The 25,072-nt window shown below is 42.6% G+C and overlaps 1 protein-coding gene across 4 annotated transcripts; it reads right to left on the reverse strand.

The window, feature by feature from the left end:
- Nucleotides 1-39: 39 nt before the first annotated feature.
- atf2 (activating transcription factor 2) lies at nucleotides 40-25,072 on the reverse strand. 4 transcript variants are annotated; one of them, XM_089002680.1, is made up of 12 exons: nucleotides 25,033-25,072; nucleotides 24,422-24,494; nucleotides 24,051-24,147; nucleotides 23,863-23,981; nucleotides 23,657-23,773; nucleotides 22,669-22,835; nucleotides 21,035-21,152; nucleotides 19,301-19,393; nucleotides 16,899-17,132; nucleotides 16,471-16,677; nucleotides 14,618-14,723; nucleotides 40-179 (listed from the first exon to the last, which is right to left on the reverse strand). In XM_089002680.1, exons 2-12 carry the CDS (start codon nucleotides 24,467-24,469, stop codon nucleotides 139-141), a joined length of 1,347 nt encoding a protein of 448 aa, XP_088858806.1. In that variant the 5' UTR covers nucleotides 24,470-24,494; nucleotides 25,033-25,072; the 3' UTR covers nucleotides 40-138. The 4 variants fall into 4 exon arrangements, with proteins under 4 accessions (XP_088858806.1, XP_088858805.1, XP_088858803.1 ...); XM_089002679.1 differs by lacking the exon at nucleotides 40-179 and adding an exon at nucleotides 10,683-12,740 and having other exon boundaries at nucleotides 19,310-19,393; XM_089002677.1 differs by lacking the exon at nucleotides 40-179 and adding an exon at nucleotides 10,683-12,740.

A 25,072-nucleotide genomic window follows, 5' to 3' on the forward strand; every position in this document is an offset into this window, starting at 1 on the left:
CAGGTGACCGGACGGCCCGAGCATCAAGTCAAACGGCGGCTTGCCGAGCAAAACGTCCCCCGCGGGCGCTTTCCTGCCTGGCGACGCGTCTGCAGATCAGCGTTAATCCTCTCCTTCCCAGCGGCGAGATGGAGAATATCATCCGGGAGCGAGGAAGCGGCTCGCCGGCTGTTTGGATGCTGTGGCGGAGAGGAGAGAAGAGGGGGCGGGGCCTGGAGTAGTCTGGGACTGATTCAATGGATCCCACCAGCCAATGGCGGCGCGCGTTCGGTGCCATCAGATAACCCGGCGGAGAAGCTGCAGCGCTAATGAGCGGCCAATGACGAAGGGAGAATTGATTTCCTTTAGGAATTGCCTTGTCACACATTACATTACATTATCTATGTCATTGTTTATTTGGATATTTATTCATTTATTTTAAATAGGGTCGAGTAGCTTTTTAAATTATGGACTGTATGTATGTGTGTATGTATGTATGTATGAAATAGTGTTGGTAGCTTTTAACACCCCCCACCTCCATCATGCCCCATTTGGGAGCAAAATGTGTTGGCGCGATGGTAAGGGGGAAGAGTGGGTGTAAGAGCGAGGGTAGACGTCACCATATTTTTGTCTGTATCTATATTTTATAGGCGTGTAATTTTCCCTCCATCTTTTTTTGTTCAGTGTTGTATCGTGTATGGGACAAAGCATCCATAAATGATGAGCTCACTTCCATTTGTGACACGAGTACACATATTGACTGTTGCAAAATGTATCGCAGCGCGCGCGCACGCACGCACGGGCTGTTTTGTTCTTTGACATGCGAGAATGTGATGCCCCCCCCCCCAACAACCTCCCTGCTCTATTCCTGAAAGCCAAAGTGTCATCTTCACACTTATTGGAGCGCTGCACAAAAAGCTAGAAAGTGCTACCTCCCTTTCGAGGAGTTTGGGTCCCTCGCTTGGAGCATTTCACTTCCAAACGGCTAAAAGACCGCAAAAAAAAACCAAATCATTTTGGACGCGCCGGTTGGTCCTCCGCGTCTACTTAAGGGGGGCTTTTTCCTCGTACGATTGGGGTTTAGCCGCTGTTAAGTGCAGAACGCGCGTCCTACTCCCAGGATGTGGTTCACTCGGAGCGCGGTGCTAATTGACGCGGATTGATTTACTGGCCTGGCATAATTGCCCAGAAATGGGACTCGAGGGGGATTTATGATGGACAGTATCTATCACATCTTGAAAATGATCATCCATATCCGGCGGCCTCGGAAGACTCATTTACGACCTCCCTTGGCCTCTCCCTAGCCTCCATTTAGGGGCTTTATGTTCAAGACCACCGTCACAATGACTAAAACCGGCGCTATACAAGTTGAAATACGTATTCCAGTGGTGTGTTTTACAGCATTTATGGCACTTGGTTTTGTTTTCCAGGGTCTTTAAACATACTTTGATCGTCACAGCAGAAAACCCATGGAGTATTTGGAGCTTGTTTTTGTGGGTTAGCTTAAACCCAGCCGCATTGGTTAGAAACAGTGCGTTTTTTTTAGCGTTTTTTAGCGATAAATAACTAAATAAATACACAAATAAATAAATAAGAAATAAATATTTAAATATGTAAACACATAAAGTAGTAAGTAAGCAAGTAATTCAATAAATTAACACACTCATAAACAAACAAACAAATAAACAGATAAATAATTTCATAAGTAAATAAGTAAACAAGTAACCAAATAAATAAATGAACAAATAAAAAAAACAATCACGTAGATAAATAAAGCCATAAACAACTAAATACAAATAGATAAAAATAAAAACATACAAAGATAAGTAAACAAGTAACGAAATAAAAAATACATGAACAAATAAATAAATATGACACCAGGAAAAGTGCTAGGTTGTGCCCCATCGAAAGCTGAAGCCACCGTATTTGCCTCGCCGTGACGCGACGTGAAGAGATGTAGAGTACATCTAAGTCATCATGTTCTTCCGCTACGGCTGTCACAATCCTAATGTGCAAATCTCGTCTCACAGCAACCGAGTTGCGTGTCCTTCTCGCGACGCTCAACCTCATCCTCATCTCGTCCTCAAGCAAAGCTGCAGGCATCACAAAGCGATGTCAACGCTTTACATGAGTGAGACCGCCGGATAGCAGTTCTGAGAACAACCGGGACTGTCAAATATTGTCTCTATGCTGTCATATTATTTGTTATTTAGTTTTTTTTTTGTTCTTTTGACTTCAAGACGGCGCCGCGAGAGTGGCTGCCTTTCCAGCAGCTCATGTACGTATTTCGTTTTTCTACTTTCATTCCTTTCATCACTTTGCTGCTGTGAAATGTCAATTTCTCCACTGTGAGACTAATAAAGGCATATCCAATCCAATCCAATCAAGCAATATCCTTCAAATATCTTTCCACAACACCATCGGGGTATCGAGCTCAAATTTGACTCGGACATGATGATTTGTGCGGGTGAGCACAATGCAAATCCCCAACAGAGGAGCTTCGAGATAGCCACCGCATAGTCTGAAAAGCAGAGGCAATAACAATGTTGTTTTTCTTTCTTTCTTTCTTTCTGGGCTGGCCACAAATTACATTCAATGTCATCAGGAAAGAGAAATGAGCAGCATGCGTCTGCAACAGCGACAGTGATGCATGGCGCGCCGCTACGCAGATTTGCCATTCATACGCGCATGATTGAAATATCGGATATTGATGCGAGCGCATGTTTAACTGGGGATTATTTCAAAGTGGGTGACACAATGCTATTACCCGATCAAACATGTCGCAAGGGCTGAATTCGTGACTGGGGTTGATTTAGAACGACGGTGATGACATTCAATGGCTATCCTAATCCAACATGGCCGTCCGTCCTGGGGTCCACTTAGGTCTTGTCATCGTAGTTCAACAAAGACGCTATCGTCACCGCGAACGGTCCAATCTGGTTTGATCCAGAGGAGCATTTCGGGCCCGGATCTCCGCGCGGCAATTACCAGAGGGGAAACAAAACGGGGTAATCCGTGGCTGGCAAACCATAATCAGAAGGTTTTATCTCGTTTTGTGGCCAGACAAAGACCAGTGAGAAGAAAAGCGCTCAGACGTTGACGGATGGCTCTTTGTGTCTTGGCAAGTTTGGCATAAATTAATAAATATATCGACAGTGATACCTCAGTTTAAAAACTTAATTGGTTCCCAGAAAGTGTGTGTAAGGCGAAAAGTGTGTCTTCCAAAGCTTAATTTTCCATAGGAAACCATTAAAAATGATATTAATCTGTTCCCAGGTCCCCATAAAACATTTTCTACTAAATATGCCTTATAACTACACAAAATAGACCTTATTTTATGAATAATAAATGTGCTATTGTATTGTAATGAAAGAAATAAACTGTACTGTATAATAAAGTCGTTTTATTTATATTTGTGATCCAAAGTAAATATACAACTGAAACTTATCGCGGATCGGAAATAAGTCCAACATTCTCAGATAAAAAAATGAGAGGAAGTAGCCCCCAAAGCTACCTGGTGCTTCAGATGGTAGCCACCACCTTTCACACAAAATAAAAAAACAGAAAAGCGGGCTTCCTCTGCATTCGCTCAAACTGCAACGTGAACATTATTCGCTAGGGGGTCTTAATGGGCTAACTCGAAAGCAGCGCTGCGCAATAACAAAAAAAAAAAAAAAGCAGCATCTGTCAGGAAGGGTTTACGACTCGGTTTGAATGTATACAGATAGCATCAACATAATCCCATCATATTGCTTTCTTGTCTGGGGAACGCTGCAGTTACCATCTTACATGTGATCCGCCTCAGGAAGATAATAAGATTTTTTGGGGGGGTCCAGAGACATGAAAAAAAAACAACAACTTGAACAGACCACCAATGTTTACACGGATCAATACTTAGAATATACAGTCAAATCCCTGGAGGAACATACCTCAGGGGAAATAACGAATCTGGATGATGCTTGCTTTTGGTTACCATTTTCAATAAAATGGCCGCCAACTAAGATAGTATACACATTTTATCCTGTAGATGTAATTTTATTAAACAAGAACATGTTTTTCCAGTCTGGATTGATTCAGACTAGCACTACTAAAGGCCTACAGATGAAATCCACAACATAAAAATGTCAATATGAACGAAATATGTTATCAATAAATGAGAAGTAGCGTCGCAAAGCTGTTCACGATAATCTTTGTTCATCTTTTGGCCTCGAACTTTTCGTCATGATTTTGTCGCCGTTACGGATAATTGCCGAAATCGTCGACTTTGCAAAGTCATCGCCGACTTCAGTCTTGACAAACGGCGAGATTTGCATTTCGTTCAGCGGACACGCTTTCAGATGACCGCGCAATGTATGACTTGATCAGTAGCGTTGCTAAGCAACGGAGAGGAACGTCGCACTGTCATTTTGTTCATAAGGAAGGTTGTGGTGGTTTTGTTGTCATGAAGACATTGTCACTATTTTGTCGTAATTGTGAAATTTCCATTAAAAAGTCGTTCATTGTAAGAAAAATTGGCCAAATGAAAAATGAACTACGTGAGATCGGATTTTTCGATACGTGAAAAAAAGGTTCCGGTGTCGCAACCTCTTCCGGAAAAGAGACCAAAGACCAGGCCTCGGGGCTCTTCGGGAACGCTACAGATGAGGCATAGCAAAGCTGAAAGGAGCAAAGCATCTATCGGAAAGAAGCGTTCCTCGAAGATCTGTGTGCAAATCGCCTCATTTGACCAAATCCGGAACGTTCTAACAGCTTTGCGTTTCAAATTTTAAGGTATTTGAAGGAGGGTCTGTGGCCACTTTGAATTGTTGGAATCTAAATGACGGTAGTCTCTCAAGTGCCTGCCCGCTAGTCAAGCGCAAAATTAAAACCGGGAAATTAATCTTATGCTTATTTCTGACAATCCATTTGCAAGGGAGCGATTATGGATTGAATATTTCCCAGTCATGCTCCGATCTGCTTGGCTACGTATATAAGATCCAGGGTCACATCAAGCAAGCTGCTATTATGCTAAACTAAAAAAAAGGTAAGCAGAGCTGCGATTATTTTTTTCCCCCGTGGATTTCTGTGTGTTTTCCGATCACTTTTCATCTTGGTGTAATGTGAAGTTAAAAAAGTATTTCTTCACCTTTGCCACATTTTTGTCCCCAAACATCTGGCCCTGTTGGCGAAGCAAACATCAGGTTGTTTTGTTGCGTTACGCTCGGTTTCCCACCTGGAAGCGTCTTTTTGGGGTTTAGCGCCAAAAGGGGAGAGAGTCTCGCTGGTCATGAGTGGCGGACTTTATAGACGCCGCCCGCCTCTTAAAAAGCAGCGACTGTTTTGTCTTTGGGTCAACCTCATCATCGACGCCCCTCAGTAGCTTCACTGGGACATTTTATTGGGGGGGGTCCAAGGTTAGCGGTGCTTGTCATCCCATGAAATTAACTGGGCTTGCATGAGAAAACGAGCGCCGGGCGGCGCAGCTCAAGCGGACAGAACTAATTGTGGCAAAGTGGCCGGATCCTCTAACATCTTGTTGAACACCAACATGGACATTTATTTCAACTCACTCACTTGATTTATGTTCAGGATAGGCCAGCGAAGGGCGGCGGGCGACTCAGGTGGAGATGAAATCGGAATGTTTTGATTATTATTATTATTGTTTTTTTTGGGGTGGCGGGGGGGTACGTGGGAACTTAATGGCCACAACAGTTTGCTTGCTTTTACTATGATTCCAGCGCATATAGCTACATTTGACCTTTTCAGACTTTTTCCACACCTTTCAAAAATATTCCTCTGCGGCGACACATTGCAAATTCCGCCGTAAAAGTCCAAATCAAGCAAACGTATCAAAAAGAGCCACCTGAAAATATGATGAGAATCAAAAGGCTCCATAAAAGTCGGAAAGTTGCGAATGAGGCCGATCCAGATGGCCGCAGAGCCAATCAATCAACACAACTGCGCTTGGAACATCGTCCAATGGGGTGACGGTGGGCGGGGGGGCACCGCTTGACATTGTAATGCGGTCAATGTCATTGAGCGCGCAGGGGGAAGTGGGGGTGAGGGTAGGGTGGATCTTTTACAGCCTCTAAAAGAGCATCGTAACATTTTATACGCCGAATATGAAATCGAGGAAGAAGCTACGAGATGAGGGCACTTTTAATTAAAAAGCTAAAGGGGGAAGATGGTCATCATTGCAAGTCGTAGCTCACGGGACACAATCACCCGGGGGGGCGGGTCTTCGTGCTCGGAATTCACACGTCGGCGCGAGTGTCAAAGTTCACTTGATGTACTTTTCTGCCGTCATGGAATGAATTTAACTCATTCACTGCCATTTATTCGGGAATTGAAAATAGGACATCGAGCGTCATTCCCGAATTTGTTTGGCTTTTGTTGTTTTTGGGTGCCGATAAAGCGCTGGTCAGACCTCTGGCAATGTTTTTTTTTCTCTTTTTTTCCATGTTAGCGCTTTGTTTCAGCTTCAACTGGTGTTAAAGCGCTATATAAACCAATATGTCTGGATAGCGTTGTATTGTGGACAGCCGCCCTCCTTTCAAGCTCATATAACTCCAGGCCCATATCATTTAGGAATCAACTCTTTTTTTCTGATGAAAGAAGAGAGTCTAAGGTTTCTTATGCTGTTTATGTCGTCCTAAAAGTCAATATTCTTTGGGTCCTGGAATTCCAGTGACGATGACAAAAACCCTGGCACTGTAGTGGACATATCTTTGCACGTCTGGCAGTGAATGAGTTCATGAAGACGAGTTCTATTAAAAAAAATGGACGAAATGATGTAGCTATTTCCGAGTGGAATGAGGTTCTGAGAAACTTTGCGAACGTGAACCCCTCCCCCAATCCCCCGCCACGCTTCCATGGCAATAACATGTCAGACTCAGCACGGGTTGAGCGGCGTGAAGCCGATAGTACAAATTGCAAAGCGGAGGAAGACAATTGTGCCGACGCAGCACAAGAGCGACGAGACCAAAGCGGCCTGGCATGAATACTAATGCCGGCTGCCCATGGAAGCCCCCTCCTGGAGCCTTTTTCAAAGGCCAATGCTCATTGGGGGTGGGCTGGGGTGGAGTAAAGTGCATTCACGTGCCCGGTGGGGCTTTGACTACTACCCAAGAAGAAAAACAAAAGCTATTTACTGGATTATGATGTACAAAAAACAGACTGGAATAAATAACAACATTGAAAAAAAGCGAACAGTTTGTACACCGGGATAATTCAATGGGCATGGTGCTTCCACGCCTGGCCACAAGGGGGCAGAACGGACATAGATACGGAGTAAATACACAAAGAAGAAGGTCACGTCAGATCAGGAAATCTGGAAAACAATAGAAAGACTCGAGAAAAACTAAAAAAAGATCATTTTGGATGCTACCTTTCAGTCTTGTTAGCACCGCACCAAGATTGCCAATAAATGGTGCTCTGGTGATATTAAAAGGATTAAAAGAAAGAATGTGCTTCCATGTTTCGGTATTGCGCTTCAAACACGTAAAAGACTAAAAGACTGTGGTAGACGACAACAGGCTAAAATCCACATCAATCTGGCCTGCCTTTATTTATTTATTTATTTTATGTGTGTATTTATTTGGTTATTTGTGTGTTTATTTGTTTTTATTTATTTATTTTTATATTTTGTGAACTATTTGTTTTTACGTATTTCTTTGTCCTATTGTATTATTTATTTAGTTATTTGTGTTTGTTAATTTGTTTTTGTTTATTTATTTGTCTGTTTTGCTATTTATTTGTTTTTATGTATTTCTTTATTTATTTGTTTATTAGGGTGTTTGTTAGTTTGTTGGTGTTTATTCGTTTGACTAATGTGTTATTTATGTATTTATTTATTATATATATTATTTATTTATTTATTTATTTATTTTTAGACATAGGAGAAATATTTGAAAGGCGGTAAATGTATTTATTTATCTGAGGTGCGAGTCATGTAGACATCTCTTCAACACACTGTTTTGGCACAGTTTCCCCCCTCACCATAAAGTACCAAATCAAAATGGAGGTGAAAAAGTGAAGCGCTAACATTGTGGGACTCATGACCTTGACTGGATAAGCCGTTATCCTTTATACTAATTTTGTACTGTATTGGGTGTTTTGAGGTCATGGAGAGTCCTTGAACATCATTGTCGACACCTTCCCCCACTCAGTCTGTTAAATGGAGGTTCAACTGTATTTCTAAATCCCCCAATTGACCAGAAATGTGCTTTTTTCCCTTTTTTTTTTTTTGCAACCGTCGTCCCATTCCGGGTGAATAGAAAGTAGATGGCCAGTCATAATGTGCCAACGAACCCCCTGCCCTCCCGGCCCCCTACTTGACATTTGCATGATAATAGACGCCATCTTGAGTGGCTGCTGCGAGCAGCTTGTTCCTGTTTGCTTTGGGACACAAGCAGTCTATTTACATAATCTACATCATCTGAATTCAATGCAAATCAAGCCGTTTCATCTCCGTCTCCTTGGATTTGAGGGGTTAAATCCCGTTCTAAAAAAATGGCGCTCAGCAGCTCTCTATTGTTAGCCTGCGGCATCTTTTATTCAGCAGCCTGCGCATTTTTGTTTTTTACCCTTGAAGAAAAACAAGCAGGGTGTGGCCTGGTTTGTATTTGGGACACATTTGCCTGTCAATGAGGCCGTAATCCTCGTTTCATTAAAAGTGCACTCGCTACGTTATACAATCAATCTGCCTGTCAGGACGTCATCCCGTAACCGATACGTTTTGTTTGTTATCGCTGGTACAAAGAGATACGTGTCAATATAAATAAAGATAAAACTCAATCGGCGATTAAGATCAATAAAAGCTGAAAGAATTGGCCTGATACTCCATTGCGACGCTTTGTAATCATCCTCCCCTTAACTCATTCACTGCCATTCACAAATGCATTCAGGAATTTTAAGATATGACATAGAGCGCCATTTACGAATTTGTTCGGGTTTTGTTTTTTTCATGCTTGGGTGCCGATCAAGCGCTGGCAATGGCCTCTGGCATTTTTTTTGTTTTCCACTAGAGGGCAGCATTTCCCTTCTTTCCATGTTAGTGCTTTGTTCTAGCTTCAACTATCGAAACAAATATGTATGTATTGCATTGTATTTTGTACAGCCGCCCCAATTTCAAGCTCATATAACTCCAGACCCGTACAATTTTGGAATTAACTCTTTTTTTCTGATGAAAGAAGAGAGTCTAATGTTTCTAACGCTGTACTGACTGTTTATGTCATCCAAAAACTCAATATTCTGTGGCTCCTGAAATTCAAGTGACAATGACAAAAACCCTGGCACTGGAGGAGACACTTTTTTTTTCCACACTTGTGGCAGTGAATGAGCTAGAGATGATGTGGTGCAACGGCGCCATGGTTTTTGCTCGCGGCTTTGTATATTTAAAGGCTCGTCTACCCCCTCCGGCTCCAAGATGTTATTTGCGAATGCCGTGACCCACATAGCAATGTTTGTGCGATCGGCAGCTAATCAAGCACGGCCTACTTATGCACCATCGACGAGCAAGCGCCGTGTTACTATCGAGACTTCTGGAAAATGAATCCATACATATGCAAACCCATTCTGATGTTGATTTTAGGTTATATGTGGGTCGTGGGTGCGCTGGAGCTTATCCCAGCTGTCGGCGGGGGACACCCTGAACCTGTTGCCTTCTAGGGATCATTTCAAGTGTTCAATCAGATTTTCATGTGTATTTTTGGAAAGTGGCAGGAAACCCGGAGAAAACCCACGGAGCAAAAAGGCCAACTCCACATAGGAAGGGATCACACTTGACACCACCACTCGACTATCCTGCCACCCATGTTTAAAATAGACTAACAATTTTATTTTAGGAGAACGGCGGAAGTAAACATGTCATCTCATTGAACATCAAGATCGAGATTTCATTCCAGTTGAGCTATTTGTGTTGTGGAAAATCATTGTGGCCATCCTGATGCCAGGAATGTTCCATTTAGTCACGCCACTGGCATACGATTGAAGGCAGCGCCACCTGGAGGAAATTGGATGCTATCGCATCTGGTGGGAAAAAAATCTGTAGGGAATGTCACAAATAGCGAAAATTCCCCCCAAAAACACGCACACGAAAAAAAATCTTGTAGTTTAGTTAAAAAACATCGCGAAAAAAAATCATTTATTTAAGTAGTTTAGTTCTAAAAAGAAAAATCTTTAAAAAAACATCCGCACCACGTCGATTTGAAAACGCACGACGAGATAAAAAAAAAAAATCCAAATTATTTGTAATATTAGAATTCCGTAGAAAACGGAACCTTTTGCGTTTGATGAAAAAATAAACATAATGGAATCTCAGTTTTTTAAACAAATTACAAGAATGACATTAACTTTTTCTTGACTAATTTAACGGATTGCATGGACCAAAAAGTTGTGCGAACGTTTGCTTTAGGAGTACGACATTTGCCACAGGGAAGTGGCAGTAATTTTGAAAGGGTCTAACAGGAAATACATGACTTGAATTTCGCTTGGATTAATTTTTACATCAAATGCATTTCATGGCACGTTTTGTTTAAATGTTTGACGTCATTGCTCCACTGGGTGGCAGCAGACACCACAAAAAATTACATGAAACGGTTACAAAAAAAATGAGTGGGGAGCATACAACGCAAACAAACTAATGCAAACAACCCAAAAAAAAAAAAAAAAAAAGATAGGAGTGATATTTTGATTCCTTCACAATAAAACAGACAACTATAAATAGCTATTAAAAGTTTTATTTCAACAAGTCATCGATTAAAATTGGAGAGAGGAACATTCACGAGTCACGAGTACACAGCGAACACAAGATCACAACCCGGTTTAGTACTTCTAACTAAAACAACGCTCGCTTGCTTGCTTGCTGACTGACAATCAACTGTAACATTGTTGAATTCTCGCAGAGAATCATAATGTCATGCAGAGAGCACAAAACTCAAGAAAAGACAAATAAAACTCTTCTTGGATGACTACACAGTAGTAAAGCCAGTCGAGATGACAGTTTAACATCACGCTGGGACCTATTTTATTTTTGCTCGTTTTCTCGCCAATTCCGCAAAAGCAAACGTTGGAACGGTTCCGCTATTGAAGAACGACGAAGCACAACACCTACAACATACAAACGTACCTGTGATGTTTTCCTTACGTGATCTCATTAAAAAGGAGATTGGAGGAGAATCGTCATGTCACGTGTGCCGCGTCAAGCTATTTACACTCACATTGAAGAGCACAACCAACCCATAATATCCACCAAAACATGAAAAGACGTTTAATGGGGAGGCTGTCGCCATGGCGACGCAGGCCCATCATCACGGGCAACAATCAACTAGAGGAGGAAACCTGTCGTTTCTCTGAAGATGTGCAAAATACAAAAAGCAAATTAAAAATGTCACTAAACGGCCATGTTGCTTTATAATAAAAGGAAATAAATACAATAAATAAATGTGCAAATGCATTTGTATTGCAAACTCTTCATGATGGATGGGCAGTGGACATTTTTTTTATTTTCCGGGATAGTAAATTCAACAGAAACTCAAAGAATTTAAATGTTCTGAACTCCCTTTTCCATGCCAGTGTCTTACTGAACAAACATGTACAAGCATCTTTGACTAAAATTATATGTTGACCGCAGTCTTAAAATAAAGAACTTGACTTAAAACTTTCTAAATTAAAGGACAACCGACACCATTTTTTATAGCATCTAAAATAGCCAAAACATGCAGGCTGATATTTTTTGTCAAAGGCAAAACACCAATAAAAAGGACTTCAAGTGTCCCAAAACTGCCGCAAAATCAGCTCGGAACTGGGGAGATTCAGAGAGTCCCGCCCCCTTGTTCGTGACGTCACTATTGGTCACACACTGCTTTGCTCCAGAATCAAAACAATGGCTTTAGAGCGTTCAGATTGGGAGAAGATGCTTTCTTGTTACTCATTCAGTTATGAATATGATTGAAATAGTTCTGAAGAGGAAAGCAGAAATGTTTGCAATCGATTCAAGAAGTCTTTCCGTATCAATTCCAGCCATCCAGCACTCCAATGTAGTGCCCAGACAATACACAAGATGGCGCACGAGCTACATTGAAAATGGGCCGATTTGTCCGCTGGGAATTTGTGTCAACTTACACCTTCGTTATGCATGTTATCGTAATCGGCTGTGACACACAACGATTCGCTATCGCGTTATTTATGTCATTTTCCTTCTAATGTCACCATCAACACTGTGCTTTCAGATTTTAAAAAAGTACCCAAAATGCATTGTGTGTCGCTTTGTCGGTCAAGGGGCGTTGCCTCCGTGACGTCACTTAGGGCATCGTCATCAACTCGAAAACAAGACTTCATGAATATTCAGCGCCAGTCTTAAAAGGTCAAATCTAGCAAAATGTCATTTGAAGTGATTTGACAAATGATGGACGCAACTTGTCCGGAGGTGTCGGTTGTCCTTTAAGTGATAATTGCGTTGCAGTCCACGATAAAGTGCCATTTCCCATTACAGAGAATAACATGTAAGGAGAAAATAAATAAATGTGAGGACAAGCCCTTCCTGGAGAGACATTGAACGGGGGGGAGTGATTTAAGGGGGTCCGATCAGCTCCCAGAAGGCAGCGAGTTGGGGGCGCCGCCGCTCAATGGCTGGATGTCGTCTGTGCTCTGGTTGGAGGTGGCGGGCGCCGAGGACGAGCTGATCCCGTTGGAGGTGCTGACGGAGCTGTGCTGGATGGCCTCGCTTTGAGGGCTCCCGGGAAGCGACATCTCCTCGCAGCTCCCGCCGTCTTTGTCCCCGACTGTAGTGAAGGAGGACGAGGGGGGTTGGACAAACGTCTTGGACGAGCTCCAAAAGGCGCCGATCGGGATTGCCGAAATGCTATTGGCTCGCTTAAAAAAACCCAAAGCTTTTCCGGTCCATCCGCGGTCATCGTGACCCCCCCCCCCCCTCGACTCATTTGTTTTTGGTTACCTTGCCAACGACTGCAGCGACAGATGATTACAGCACCTGATTTTTAATGATGCTCACACGAGAGAGGACGCAAGACTCGCAGTCAAAATGCCACCAGCTGTTAAGCGCTTGCCTCCAATTAATTGGACGCTGACGGGAAAGAGGCAGAAGGAAGGCTCGGCGCTGCGCTTGGCGGGCCCGAGACCCCGTTCATTGAGGAAGGGGGGAAACATCAGCGCGCGCGTGCTTATTACTCTTACAAAACAAATGGATTACTATCATTATTATTTTGTGTGGTGTGGTGGAGAATAAAATCAATGATATGAAATGTAAACACCAAAATTGCACGTAAAAAGAATTGAAAAAAAAGCCATTTTGAGAGTGGGCAGGTTGCAAATGAAGGTGCTAGTGTCCTGACTTCATTCATTCATTCATTTCGCCGTTTCATCATCTCCAGGGGGGTTTAACCTTCTCAATATGTCGCGTTTGACCCGAGTTCAGGTGAGCATAATCTGCCCCTCCCCTATCCCAAAAAATAGATACATAAATTTAAAAAAAGATTAGGTGATGTCACGGGCCTGAAATAAGCTCGTAGCTGCTTTGGTCTCTCGCGATCAGATGGCGGGCAAGTGTGCCAAACTCTAGTTGGCAGACTGGAAGGAGATTCTAGAGGAATTCCTTCCCCGCAGAATGAAAGAAGGTACTTGACCAAAATCAGAGCCAACTGAGTACTCGAGAGCTTTTGCGACGCTTTAAAATGAAAAGTGATTGGGCTTCATATCTAATAAGAGAGTTCTTATGGACAAATGAATCAATGAAATATCGCTGGCCTTAACCGTTTGATTGGACTTTGTGATTTAAATAGGTGCTGGAAAGCACGTCATAAAGGGATTATGCTCATATGCTATTGATGAGGAATTCTGATCATTAAACAAGGCAAAAAAAAAAAAATCGGCCATATAAATAAATTTAGTCACTCGTAAACGAAGGAATATTGGGGAAGGAAAAAAAGACAATATTCATCAAGTTGTAATATTTAAAGTCGTACCTTTTGAAGGATAAAATGTATCATTGGTAGAAAAGTTTAAATCATGAAGTCATTTGTTTTTCAGCACAAGCTAATATCCGCTCATAAAATTCAAATTCGGTGCGATTTACGACCACCCGTACTTACGACCACCAGACCCTTTTTTTTATTCTACGCCTGGCATCGCAACGCACAAGAAGCCGGCAAGGCGGACTACAATTTTGGCCAGCCAGCATGTCACCCACTCACACAGCAATCTATTGCGTGACGACACTCAATACAGTAGTTAGTTTATAATTAATTACAAAAGTAGTAGTAAAAAGTATTTTTACATTTTTAAATACAATTTTAAAGTAGTAGTAAAAAGTAATTTTACAGATACAGTCTGGGGAACATCTCATTAACTGTATTTGGTTAAAAAAAAAATTGGGTGGGTCAAGCAAATATTTATTTGGGTGTCATAGAAGAAGCTTAACAATTGGTTGTTTATACTTCCACCTGTGTCTGTGGTCCCTTAGATGGATTCAACTACTGTTGCAAGGATTTGTTTCAGACTACACCTGTCTAATTAGATGTCAAGTTTTAGAGGCCTGTTGTCAATATCTTTCCTCGCAGCCGGCTGCGACTCGACGGAGCTCATTTTTTGGAAAAGCTAGCGGCAAGAGACCCGGAACCGAGAATAATAGCGCATTACTCACTGCGATAGGCGGATTTCTTTTGCATGGCCGTCACGGGACAATCTTTATGAGCCAAGAGGAGCTGCTTCAGCTGAGCCACTTCGCTTCTCAACAGGGTGACTTCGCTCTTTTTCAAAGGAGACAGAAGACAAACGTTGTCAAATGGGGAGAGCATTGCATTGCGGTACTTGGGACATATGACTTGTGTCACTTTAACTCATTCATTGCCAGATGATGTGCAAAAAAATGTGGCCACTCTAGTGCCAGGGTTTTTGTCATTTTCACTCAAATTGAAGGACCCACAGAATATAGACTTTTAGGACGACTTACACATTCAATACAGAGTTAGAAACTTTAGACTCTCTTCTTTCATCAGAAAAAAAGTTCATTCCTAAGTTATAGATGTCTGGAGTTATATGAGCTTGAAATTGGGGCCGCTGTACAAAATACAATACATCTGTACAATCAATTTGGATCTGTGTTGTGTGTTTTGGAGACGGCTGGAAGGAATCGAACGGCAGGAAATTTGAGAAAAGAAGTGATTTGGTCACAGAAAGGATAAAAGTCATAAATGAAGGAACTGTACTACCATTGTGCACACTTGAATCTTTGCAACAAGCTAATGGCGAATATTTCTTTGGCTAACTAACCCAAATCTGCAAATCCTCACTCCACTCGAAGCTCACTTGTTCTCTATAAGGCGAGCTCCGTAATTGTCAGCGAGCGAGATTTACATTTGTGCGTTAGAGCTGCGAGCGGCGCCGCATTTCTGCATGTTGTAAAAAGGAAACAAAAAGATATGCACGTGAGGTTGAAGGTGACTTTAACTGGATTTAGAGCAAACGTGGAACAAGCGCTGGGAGATTTAAGCTTTTTTTTTCTTTCCCTTCTCACTTTAAGAAGAGCAAGTGGCTCAATCTATTTGTGTACAAAGCAGCACCGTACTGTATTTCAATCCATCTGTTTAACTAAACCGGGGTTGGCGGGATAAAACATAAGATTTAATCCCAGTCGGAGTTAGCGGCGTGTATTCCATTTGCGAGCCTGATGAATACGATACGCTTCCTCCGTCTCCACATTCAGCACAAAGCAATGAGATCCAATACATTTGATAAGCGCCAATCGCTTCGTCAATGCGTTCACAATCGTCGGAATTTGGAAGGCAGCCAAAATGTTCGCCACGTTGGTTAAATTACGTGTATCGGCGCAAACAACAACGGCAAAATTAAAATGAAGTACCTCAGTTTACGAACACTTTAACTCACAAACTTTTCACCTTCCGAACATTAAATTGGCGAGAATATAGTCTTGTCTGCTGAAGTCGTTTTCGGTGGCTGGCGGACTCGTTTTCGGCGGGTGAAAACAAAATCGCCCGGTCAAACAGCGCCACGGTGGCTGGCGGACTAGTTTTCATTGATGTGATCAGATACATTTCAATAGACGACGTCTGCGTCCATATTGACGAATGAGTTGCAAGGGAGCGTTGCAAAAAGGCGAGGACGAGACGTGTCCGCCATTGTAGTTTTTCTTCAGACAGAAAAATGGCTTCAGGTAAACATGATTTAATCGTCTGACCTGCTTGGAACTTGTCAGCGTTGCATTCCTAATTGCCTGTAGCGAAAGCAAGGTTCAAGCAGGACACCTTTCCCTCTGAGAGTTTGGAGGCTATTCACTAAACTAGCGAGACAGAAGCGAGGACACGCTTGCGCGCGGCTGACATCTGGAGGATACATCTTTATTGACAGCCGCACATCCTTGTAAAAGGCCCCGCCGCCGCTGTCACGCGACGTCACTTATTAAAGCGCTTTTAATGACTTCATCGCGACAGCAGGCAAAGTCGGCGTGTACGAAGGCGATGATCAGCGGTGAATTACCTGAAGTTGTCCGTTGACGGAGTTGAGGTCGTCGGCTTTCTTCTCCAAAGATTGCACCCACACTTTCCTCTTTTGTCTGCAGCGCGAGGCCGCCGCCCTGTTGCGCTCCAGGAATTTGCGGCGCTTCTCATCCGGGTCTTCGCTCATGATTCTGCGCCGACGACCGCCGGTGCTTGGAGGGTTTGACGCGGGGGGCGCCGGGGAAGCCTGGAAGACATTGACAAATCACGTGACCATCCCCGACTTGTGAACATTCAAGTTATGAACAACGGCATATATGAACATTTTTGCGGGTACAGTGATACCTCGGTTTACGAGCGCTTTAGCTAACCAACTTTTCACCTTACGAACATTACTTTCGCGAGACTTTAATCTTGGCACGTCAACTAGTTTTGGTCTGTATTAGACGTACGCGTGTGAGAACTTACGGGTGTCTCGGTGGTAGAGGTGGCTGGCTGCTGAAGGGAACGCGCCGAGAGTTCTTCGCCGGTGGCTGTTGGGTTGGAGGGCAGATCGAGGGATGCGGAGGGAGTTGGAATGGGAATGGGAATGGAGGCCGGAGAAGCAGGAGCGGCGGTGTGCGTGATGGCGCTGCTCTGGACTTCGCTGCTGTCACCGTTGATTAGGGGAGGAAGCTGTTGGCTCGGTGTATCTTTTGGATTCTGAAAAAGACAACAAGTTTCATTCATTTTCATTAAGTAATGGCTCAAGGGGCAATTAATCTATTTAACTGCTGCATTCCTGAACCCAATCCAATCCTAAATGTACTTTCCGATGCTTTAAAGCAGGCACTTATTTTTTGCCACGGGCCACAATGTAGTTACGCTTTCCTCTTGGGGGCCATTATGAATGTGCGGAAGCCATTAGAATGTTTAATCCCCTCTGTGTTATATACCAAGCGAACAACAAATTGATGAATAACTAGTTTTCAAATTTAAAGTAAAAAATAATGACTGTTATTGTGGTTTAGATACGTCAATTTGAAATTTTGGTTCAAACTTTAGAAAGCAACAGGGAATTTTACAAGTTTGATTTGCTTTGGCGGGCCAAATAAAATGATGTGGCGGGCCAGATTTGGCCCCCGGGCTTTGACTTTGACACCTGCTCTTTACAGGGTACAAAAGAGCGATCAGCGCGCCCGGGTAATCGCGAGCAATGATAGCTGGACGCACTAGCCTAAGGCCCACGAGCGCAGGCATCAAGTCAGGCAGCCAACAAGGTGAAAGAGAACGAGCCCTTTTCCAAACACAAACAAAGTGAGAGGCCATCCATTTATATGAGAAAAGAGAGAGGGCGCATCATTCTAACAAGTACCTTTGCCAGCCCCTCAATCCATCTAGCAAATGAGTTGATGGTGTGATCCCCTTACAGAAGCTCTTCTGGCAGAAACAAGATATTATTCTCTTGGAATGGCCTCCAAGAAAAAAAAATAATCATATTTCATCTCTGTCACGGAAAAGCTCATCAGTGTAATAAGTCTCACGGGTGTTATTCAACCATCTGCTACTATATTACTTATCTGTATTTTGCAACTAATTAACAGTATAATCTTCTGAATTCAGCATGTTAATTATCATGATTGTGGTCTTTGCAGCATCATCAGTCCTTGTAAAGCGCAGTGGACGCGCCGCCCTCCCTCAAGCATCTCGGGTTGAGTAGGGGTCTGTTTCCTTGACGCGGGCTCATTAGGTGTTTGCTGATGAGCCGAGTGCGGTGGGGGAAAATGGGGGCGGGGGTTTGGGGGTGCAGGTCAGGCACGATTCTGCTGAACAAAAGGTTTCACGCAGGGTGAGGGCGACTTCAAGCGTCTCGCTAAGCGTGTGCCAGGATGCCCCCAGCTAGCTTTGGCTAGTAGCTTCGATGTACTCTCGCCGCCCTCCCTGTACGCCACCGCCGTGTTTGTCATCTCCAAACGACAACACCCCCACTTTTGCCGTGCCAACAAAAACGCCTCCCGTCGGCAGTTTATCTGTTCATGTCAAGCGAGCAAGGCATGCTGAGAATGTTGACAGGTTCTGCAAGATGTGCCTCGTCACAGTGACACACACACATACACACATATATATATATATATATATATATATATATATATATATATATATATATATATATATATATATATATATATATGCATTAAAAATTCAGCAACATTTTTCTCATTTAGATACTATTTACGCATTTACCAGTGTATGAGGGGCACCCCCAATGAATGGTGTATCTTCAAAATTATCCATATTTTCCGGTGTATTAGGCGCACCAGAGAAGAATAATAATAATAATAATCCATTTGATTTCTAAGTGCCTTTCAAAACTCTCAAGGTCACTTTACAGTCACAGGATCAGTTTTTCTGTGGGTGAGCAACGGCGGCCACACCCGCCAGCGTTCACTCAACCCAGAAGTCACTCAAATAGATAGAAAGCTAGCTAGCTAATAGATAGCCAACAGATGCCTAGCTAGATAGCCAGTCAGTTAGATAGTGAATAGATAGCCAGGCAGTTTGTGAAGGAGTAGCCTGGCGTGACGTCACGAACAAGGGGCGGGACTTTCTGAATCTGCCCAGTTCCGAGCTCATTTTGTGGCAGTTTTGGGACATTCAAAGTCATTTTTATTGGTGTTTTGCATTTGACTCAAAATATCAGCCTTTTGGGTATTTTAGATGCTATAAAATGTTTTCTGATGTCAGTTAGGAAACAAAAAAATGGTGTCGGTTGTCCTTTAAAACAAACAACCAATACAAATTCCACCCCACAAAATGGTTACTGGCGCGTGTGGAATGTTAATTTGAAGTAACAAATGTATTTTTTGTAATACTCTAACAATGATAAATACCAGATTTGCCTCAGATTGGAGGGGCGGCGGTTGTGGCGAGGAGGGTCCGGGGATGCCGGGGACGTTAGGCACCACGGTGACGGGTCTGACAAGCTGAGAGACACAACAGCACAAAATTAGTCTTCTTCCTTGAGCTCCGCCCCCATAACATTTTATACCATACATAGTGAGGACATTTTTGACAAGTGAGGACCTTTTGGCCGGTCCTCACAACTTTTTTCATTCTAAAGGCTTCTAGGGGGTTTATATATGCATTTGTTAAAGTTTCAGAGAGGTCCTCACAAATTCACACAAAATGATTTTTTTTGTGTGTATTTTCATTTCACTCGGATACACACACTTTTTACTCACTGTGTGTTTATGTGTGTGGTTAATGAGAGGAAAAGGTTCATATCACAAAAAGTAAAACAATATTTTAATTCAGATTGGTCGCAGAGCAAATTCAATTTGCATGTCCAGGTAACATTTTACCTACGACCACCTTGCCACAAAAAAAAAAACAACAACAACAAACATTCCTAAGCCTACCCCCAAGCCGTACTTCTAATGAGATTGCAAAACGCATTAATGCAAAATCAAAGTACTCCGTCAGAAATTACCAAACGTTGATTGGACATGAACAAGGACAAATGACAGAGTGTGTTGGACGTGTTCCTGCGGCGCTTCAGCCAATTCCGGCGTATTACTTTCCCCGCGCACTCCCCACATCCAAATTCACTGCCAAATGTGTCGCGCCAATGTCGTCAATAGTCCCCGCTGTCCAAAAGAAGACGAGCAAGGACAAAATGCGCCATTAATCAATCACTAAGTGTTGTGTGAGCGGCACTTGAGGAGCCGATTTGAGGAGCATCATGAACTGCATCTCCCTCACTGGACCATCACAATTATGAAGAAGCCTTTTGGAAAACATGTCGGGAGGTCGAGTGGGAGCAGCTCGATATGCGCATTTATGCTCACATTATTCATGAGAACAGCGGCAAAGTGTGGTTGCGCTCAATGTAATCATACAGAAAATACTAACGTATTGTCCGGTGTATAAGGCGCACGGGACTATAAGGCGCACCCTGATAAATGGTGTATTTTCAAACTTTTTCCAGTGTATAAGGCGCACTGGAGTGTAAGGTGCACCCCCAATTAATGGTGTATTTTCAACCCTTTTCCACATATAAGGCGCACTGGAGTGTAAGGTGCACCCCCAATTAATGGTGTATTTTCAACCCTTTTCCACATATAAGGCGCACCGGACTATAACGTGCACCTTCAATGAATGAAAAAAGTTTTACCAAATATAATATCTAAATCTATTTTTTTTAAATCCAAATATAGGACACACCACATTATAAGGCGCTACAATAGAGGCTGGCGTTACGCACTACTACAAAAATGGAGTCGGTGGATGCCGACAGTAGTTGCGAGACCTGTTGTGCCTCAATATGACTTGACATATTGGATTGGATTGGATTTGCCTTTATTAGTCTCACAGTGGAGAAATTTACATTCATTCATTCATTCATATAAGGCGCAGGATCATCTTCATGAAGAAAATCAAGGCTTTTTGGGTGCGCCTTATACACCAGAAAATATGGTACTTGGGAATCATGCTTCTGATAATTAGAACTAATAGTCCGGTGTAATCAGATTTTGGAAGCGAAATGAATAAATGTATTAGCATGCAAAAAGTAATCCGATCATTTCCCGTCGTTACTTGAGAACCCGAAAGAGCCGAGCACTCACAGGGACGGCGGCAGTGGGAATGTGGACGCTGGAACTGGTAATGGCCGCCGGAATGGCAACTGGCATGGTGTGGCCGTTAGGGAGTTGGAAGAGCACCGGAAAAGTGCCAGACGCTGGCCTGTAGCGGGAAACAAACGATATCATGGTCAGGCCAGGCCACAAAAAAAGAGACATTTAACAATTAAAGAATAATAAATAAAAAACACAAATTAGTGAGAGTGGTGGCAAAAAAAATCACGTTCAGTCACGTTCAAGCACCAACTGATGAGAATGGAGAAACACCCAATAAGCTCAAACAATACCACTCCATTTTGTTGGGATATGACCGATAAATGACAACATGAATGTTGATTGTCTTTAGCAAATAAGCCTTTTCACCTTTTCGTGACTATGTGATAAAAAAAAAAAAAAAAAAAATCACACCAAGACACAACACGCCACCGACAGGCTGTTTTTGAAAACAGACGACACGCAACCTTACGTGTGTGAGGAGCATTTCTATTCTTTAACTCATTCACTGCCATTCACAAATTCATTTGGGGATTGAAAATAGGACGTAGAGCGCCATTCCTTAATTTGTTCGGGTTTTGTTTTTTCATGCTTGGATGCTGATAAAGTGCTGGCCATGGCCTCTGGCAATGTTTTTTTTTTCTTTTCCACAAGGAGGCAGCATTTCCCTTTTTGCCATGTTAGCGCTTTGTTCCCACTTCAGCTGTTGTTAAAGCGCTATATAAACCAATATGTAAATCTTGCATTGGGTTTTGGACATCCGCCCTCATTTCAAGCTCATATAACTCCAGACCCGTATAATTTAGGAATTAATTCTTTTTTTCTGATGAAAGAAGAGAATCTAAGGTTTCATATGCTGTTTATGTCGTCCTAAAAGTCAATATTCTGTAGGTCCTGCAATTCAAGTGACAATGATAAAAACCCTGGCACTGGAGCGGACACATTTTTGCACCTCATCTTGGCCGCGAATGAGTTAATATGATCACCAGGAATACTACATCCATTACCATAACTATTTTTACGGCTAATACCATGACAAAGCGAGTATTTGCGACCACCAGTATTTTTTATTCTTTGTGTTTTCACAAAAGTCTCCGCGATGCCATTTTACTGCTTAGTGGTCAGTCAGGGTACTAAACCAGATTGAAAAAAAACACTTGATCATGAAATGTTACCTGAAATCTTTTATAAGTGTAACATGATTGTGTGTCTAATTATTACGGAGCCGCATTACTTTTTTTTAAGCTGCTGTCGATCACAGTCTCACATATTCTGTGGCTACTGGAATTTGAATGACAATGACAAAAACCCTGGCACTGGAGTGGACACATTTTTGCACATCGTCTGGTAGTGAATGAGTTTTAAAAAAATCACTTTCTTGAGCGATTCGCATCATTGATAACAACACACTGAAAGTAGGCATTTTTCACTTAAAAAAAACACAAAATAAAAATACAACAGCCAAAATGAGGATTCTGTCAACTGCACTGAAATGAAATACAGAACAAGCACATGCCCCACTAAAGACAAAACTAGCACACACTAAAAAAAATACAATGAAATAAGATTTGAATAAATCAACTATGATCTTGTTCTTTCTAAAAGGGACATTCTGAGTTACTTACACTATAGGCCTACTAGTGGATGGAACCTGGGTTATAACAGAGCTAGATGTTGGCGATGGGAGCGCTTGCTGTAAAACAACATTAGCCTCTGAGCTTGCTAGAAGTACATTGGGAACTTGGAGGGAGGCAGGATGGACTATAGTAGATGTTGGCTGCAAACATAAGTCCTGGAAACACCACACAACATCTCAGCTGCAACAAGAGCGGACAACGCGTGTCCTTGTTTTTCACTCCAAGAGATGAAGAAGAGAGAAAATGGCATTAGTTCTTGGGGAATATTCAAAAACATGATCGTTCACCTCAGGTGCTGAAAATCTAAAATTGAACACAATTCCACGATACTGATTGATACGTGTTGAAATGTAAACAAGTGATTGACCTTAAAACAAAAGCCCCAATTCCTCCCTCACCCGCAAAATTTCATTTCCAGTTTTCAGCCAAATTAATAATTATATGGACATAAGTAGGACCGGATTTAAAGAGGCCCATCAGAGATATATGTACCATACTTTCAAGTGTATAAGGCGCACCCCCAACGAATGGTGTATTTTCAAAGATTTTCCGGTGTATAAGGCGCGTTGGAATATAAGGGCCCCCCCAATGAATGGTGTATTTTCAAATATTTTGGGGTGTATAAAGCGCACACACTCCCAAAGAATGGTCAGTGGATGCTGAGAGGAGTTGTGAGACCAGTTGTAGCTCAATATTGGATAGGATTAGCCTTTATTAGTCTCGCACTTGACAAAGTGATGAAATGAAGAGGAAAGGAAAGAAAGAAGTAGAAAAACAAAATACAGGAGCTGCTGGAAAGGAAGCCACTCTCGCGGCGCCATGTTGAAGTCAAAACAACAACTTTACTCTATGACTTCACATTTAAGGTTCAGGGTCATCTGTGGAAGAAAATCAAGGCTTTTGGATGCGCCTTATACACCGGAAAATATGGCCGCCCATGACTTAGTCTAGCAAAAGAAGAGACGTAGCGTTTCACCTTGTCGTCGTTGGTTGTGGATTCCGGGTGAGGCAGCGGGCTACCTCGATGGGCGGCGGTTTCTTCACTTTTGTTGCGGACGACGGGGGTGGCCAGCGGTGACAAATCCAGCGGTAACTAAAGAAAACGGACGGCATGTCAATGAGTTGCTTTTGGAATGAGCAGCACAGACACGCAAATGGCAGATGAGCTGCTGCCTTTTGAACCTTTTTAAGGTCATCTTCAGCCCCCTTTTTGAAGTCGTGATCGAAGGGGCTTGTGAGTTCATTGAAGAGACCCACTTCCTCACAGTTCTTCAAAAAACGTGTCGGGGTGGGCGTTTGGTCTGGAATGAAAGAAAAGCTTTCAGGATACACACAAATGTGCACCTTTCGGTATTTTGTTCCGTTTTTACCAGCAATTATGACACCGTCGGTCCTGGCTGGACCAAATTTCAGGGTCATCTCATGTTTGTGCTTATGGACTGCCAAGTGGTCCTCATTTGTAAATCTCTGGTAGAACAACAGAAAAACGACATGAAGTTATTTCATTCACCATTTTAACAGTCATTTTCCCAAAAGAGGTGTATTATTGTGGACCTTAGATTAATAGGGGATATTCCTTCCAGAACCCTGGGCAATACAGGTAAGTGAAAATATGTGCCTTTGCTTTTTCTTTGCCATTTTGTGACTCTCTAAAATCTTCACTTTCTGAAGAGGGCTTCGTGACATCTTATCTGTCATTGGAAAATAAAGCCGAAAATGGTCGCATTAAAAGTGGACTTACCTGTCCACAGCCAGGAGCGGTACATTGGAAAGGTTTATCATCACTCATATTAAGGGTTTCCAGTAATGCCAGCCTGTAACGAGATTAGGAAAAAAGTGGTTTGAACGATTGTAGCCAGAGTGTGTTTATCAACGTGTGTCGACGGAATTGTGAATGCAATTTCAATTGTAACACACACATACGCGAATGAGGCTGGCTCACTAAAAATGGCAAAGATGTGGACAAAGCAAGTCAAAGATGGGCGCTTACTACAGTTGTTGACACCTTTGGCTCATGACAACACCACTACATCCTCCTCCGTCTTGTTATTCTTGCACAGGGTTATTGTCACCCCTCGCTCCGGATAAATACTCAAATTGTCAAAGTACGAAACGTTCCAACGACCGCATCACAAAACGGCGTACGTTCGATTGTTTTCACGAAATAGCCTCAGCCCCGTTTGGAAATACAAGCGTCGCCATATTCGGATATAAAGACCGCTTTAACAACGGGCGAGCGTTTATTTCGACTTAATAACCTATAATAAACATAGGCTTGATAAATGACTCCGGTATGACGTGATGTTAGACAGCGTTTTAAAACATTCTGCCATAAATATGAAGTCTACTTACCCCTCCAACCAACCAGCCGCTACCCTGGTAATGTTTTCCA

This window comes from Hippocampus bargibanti, linkage group LG08 (genome assembly GCF_051943395.1).
Source record: "Hippocampus bargibanti isolate YZ-2025 linkage group LG08, ASM5194339v1, whole genome shotgun sequence".
Classification (NCBI taxonomy): Eukaryota; Metazoa; Chordata; class Actinopteri; order Syngnathiformes; family Syngnathidae; genus Hippocampus; species Hippocampus bargibanti.

Bases quoted from the DNA above. Each gene is read 5' to 3' on its own strand.
- atf2 (XM_089002677.1), bottom strand. From the start codon at position 24,469: ATGAGTGATGATAAACCTTTCCAATGTACCGCTCCTGGCTGTGGACAG. The intron at 19,394-21,034 runs GTGAGTGCTCGG...TGTGTCTCTCAG, and splicing joins TTCCCACTGCCGCCGTCCCT to CTTGTCAGACCCGTCACCGT. The intron at 17,133-19,300 runs GTATTTATCATT...TGTCTTTTTCAG, and splicing joins TCCAATCTGAGGCAAATCTG to AATCCAAAAGATACACCGAG.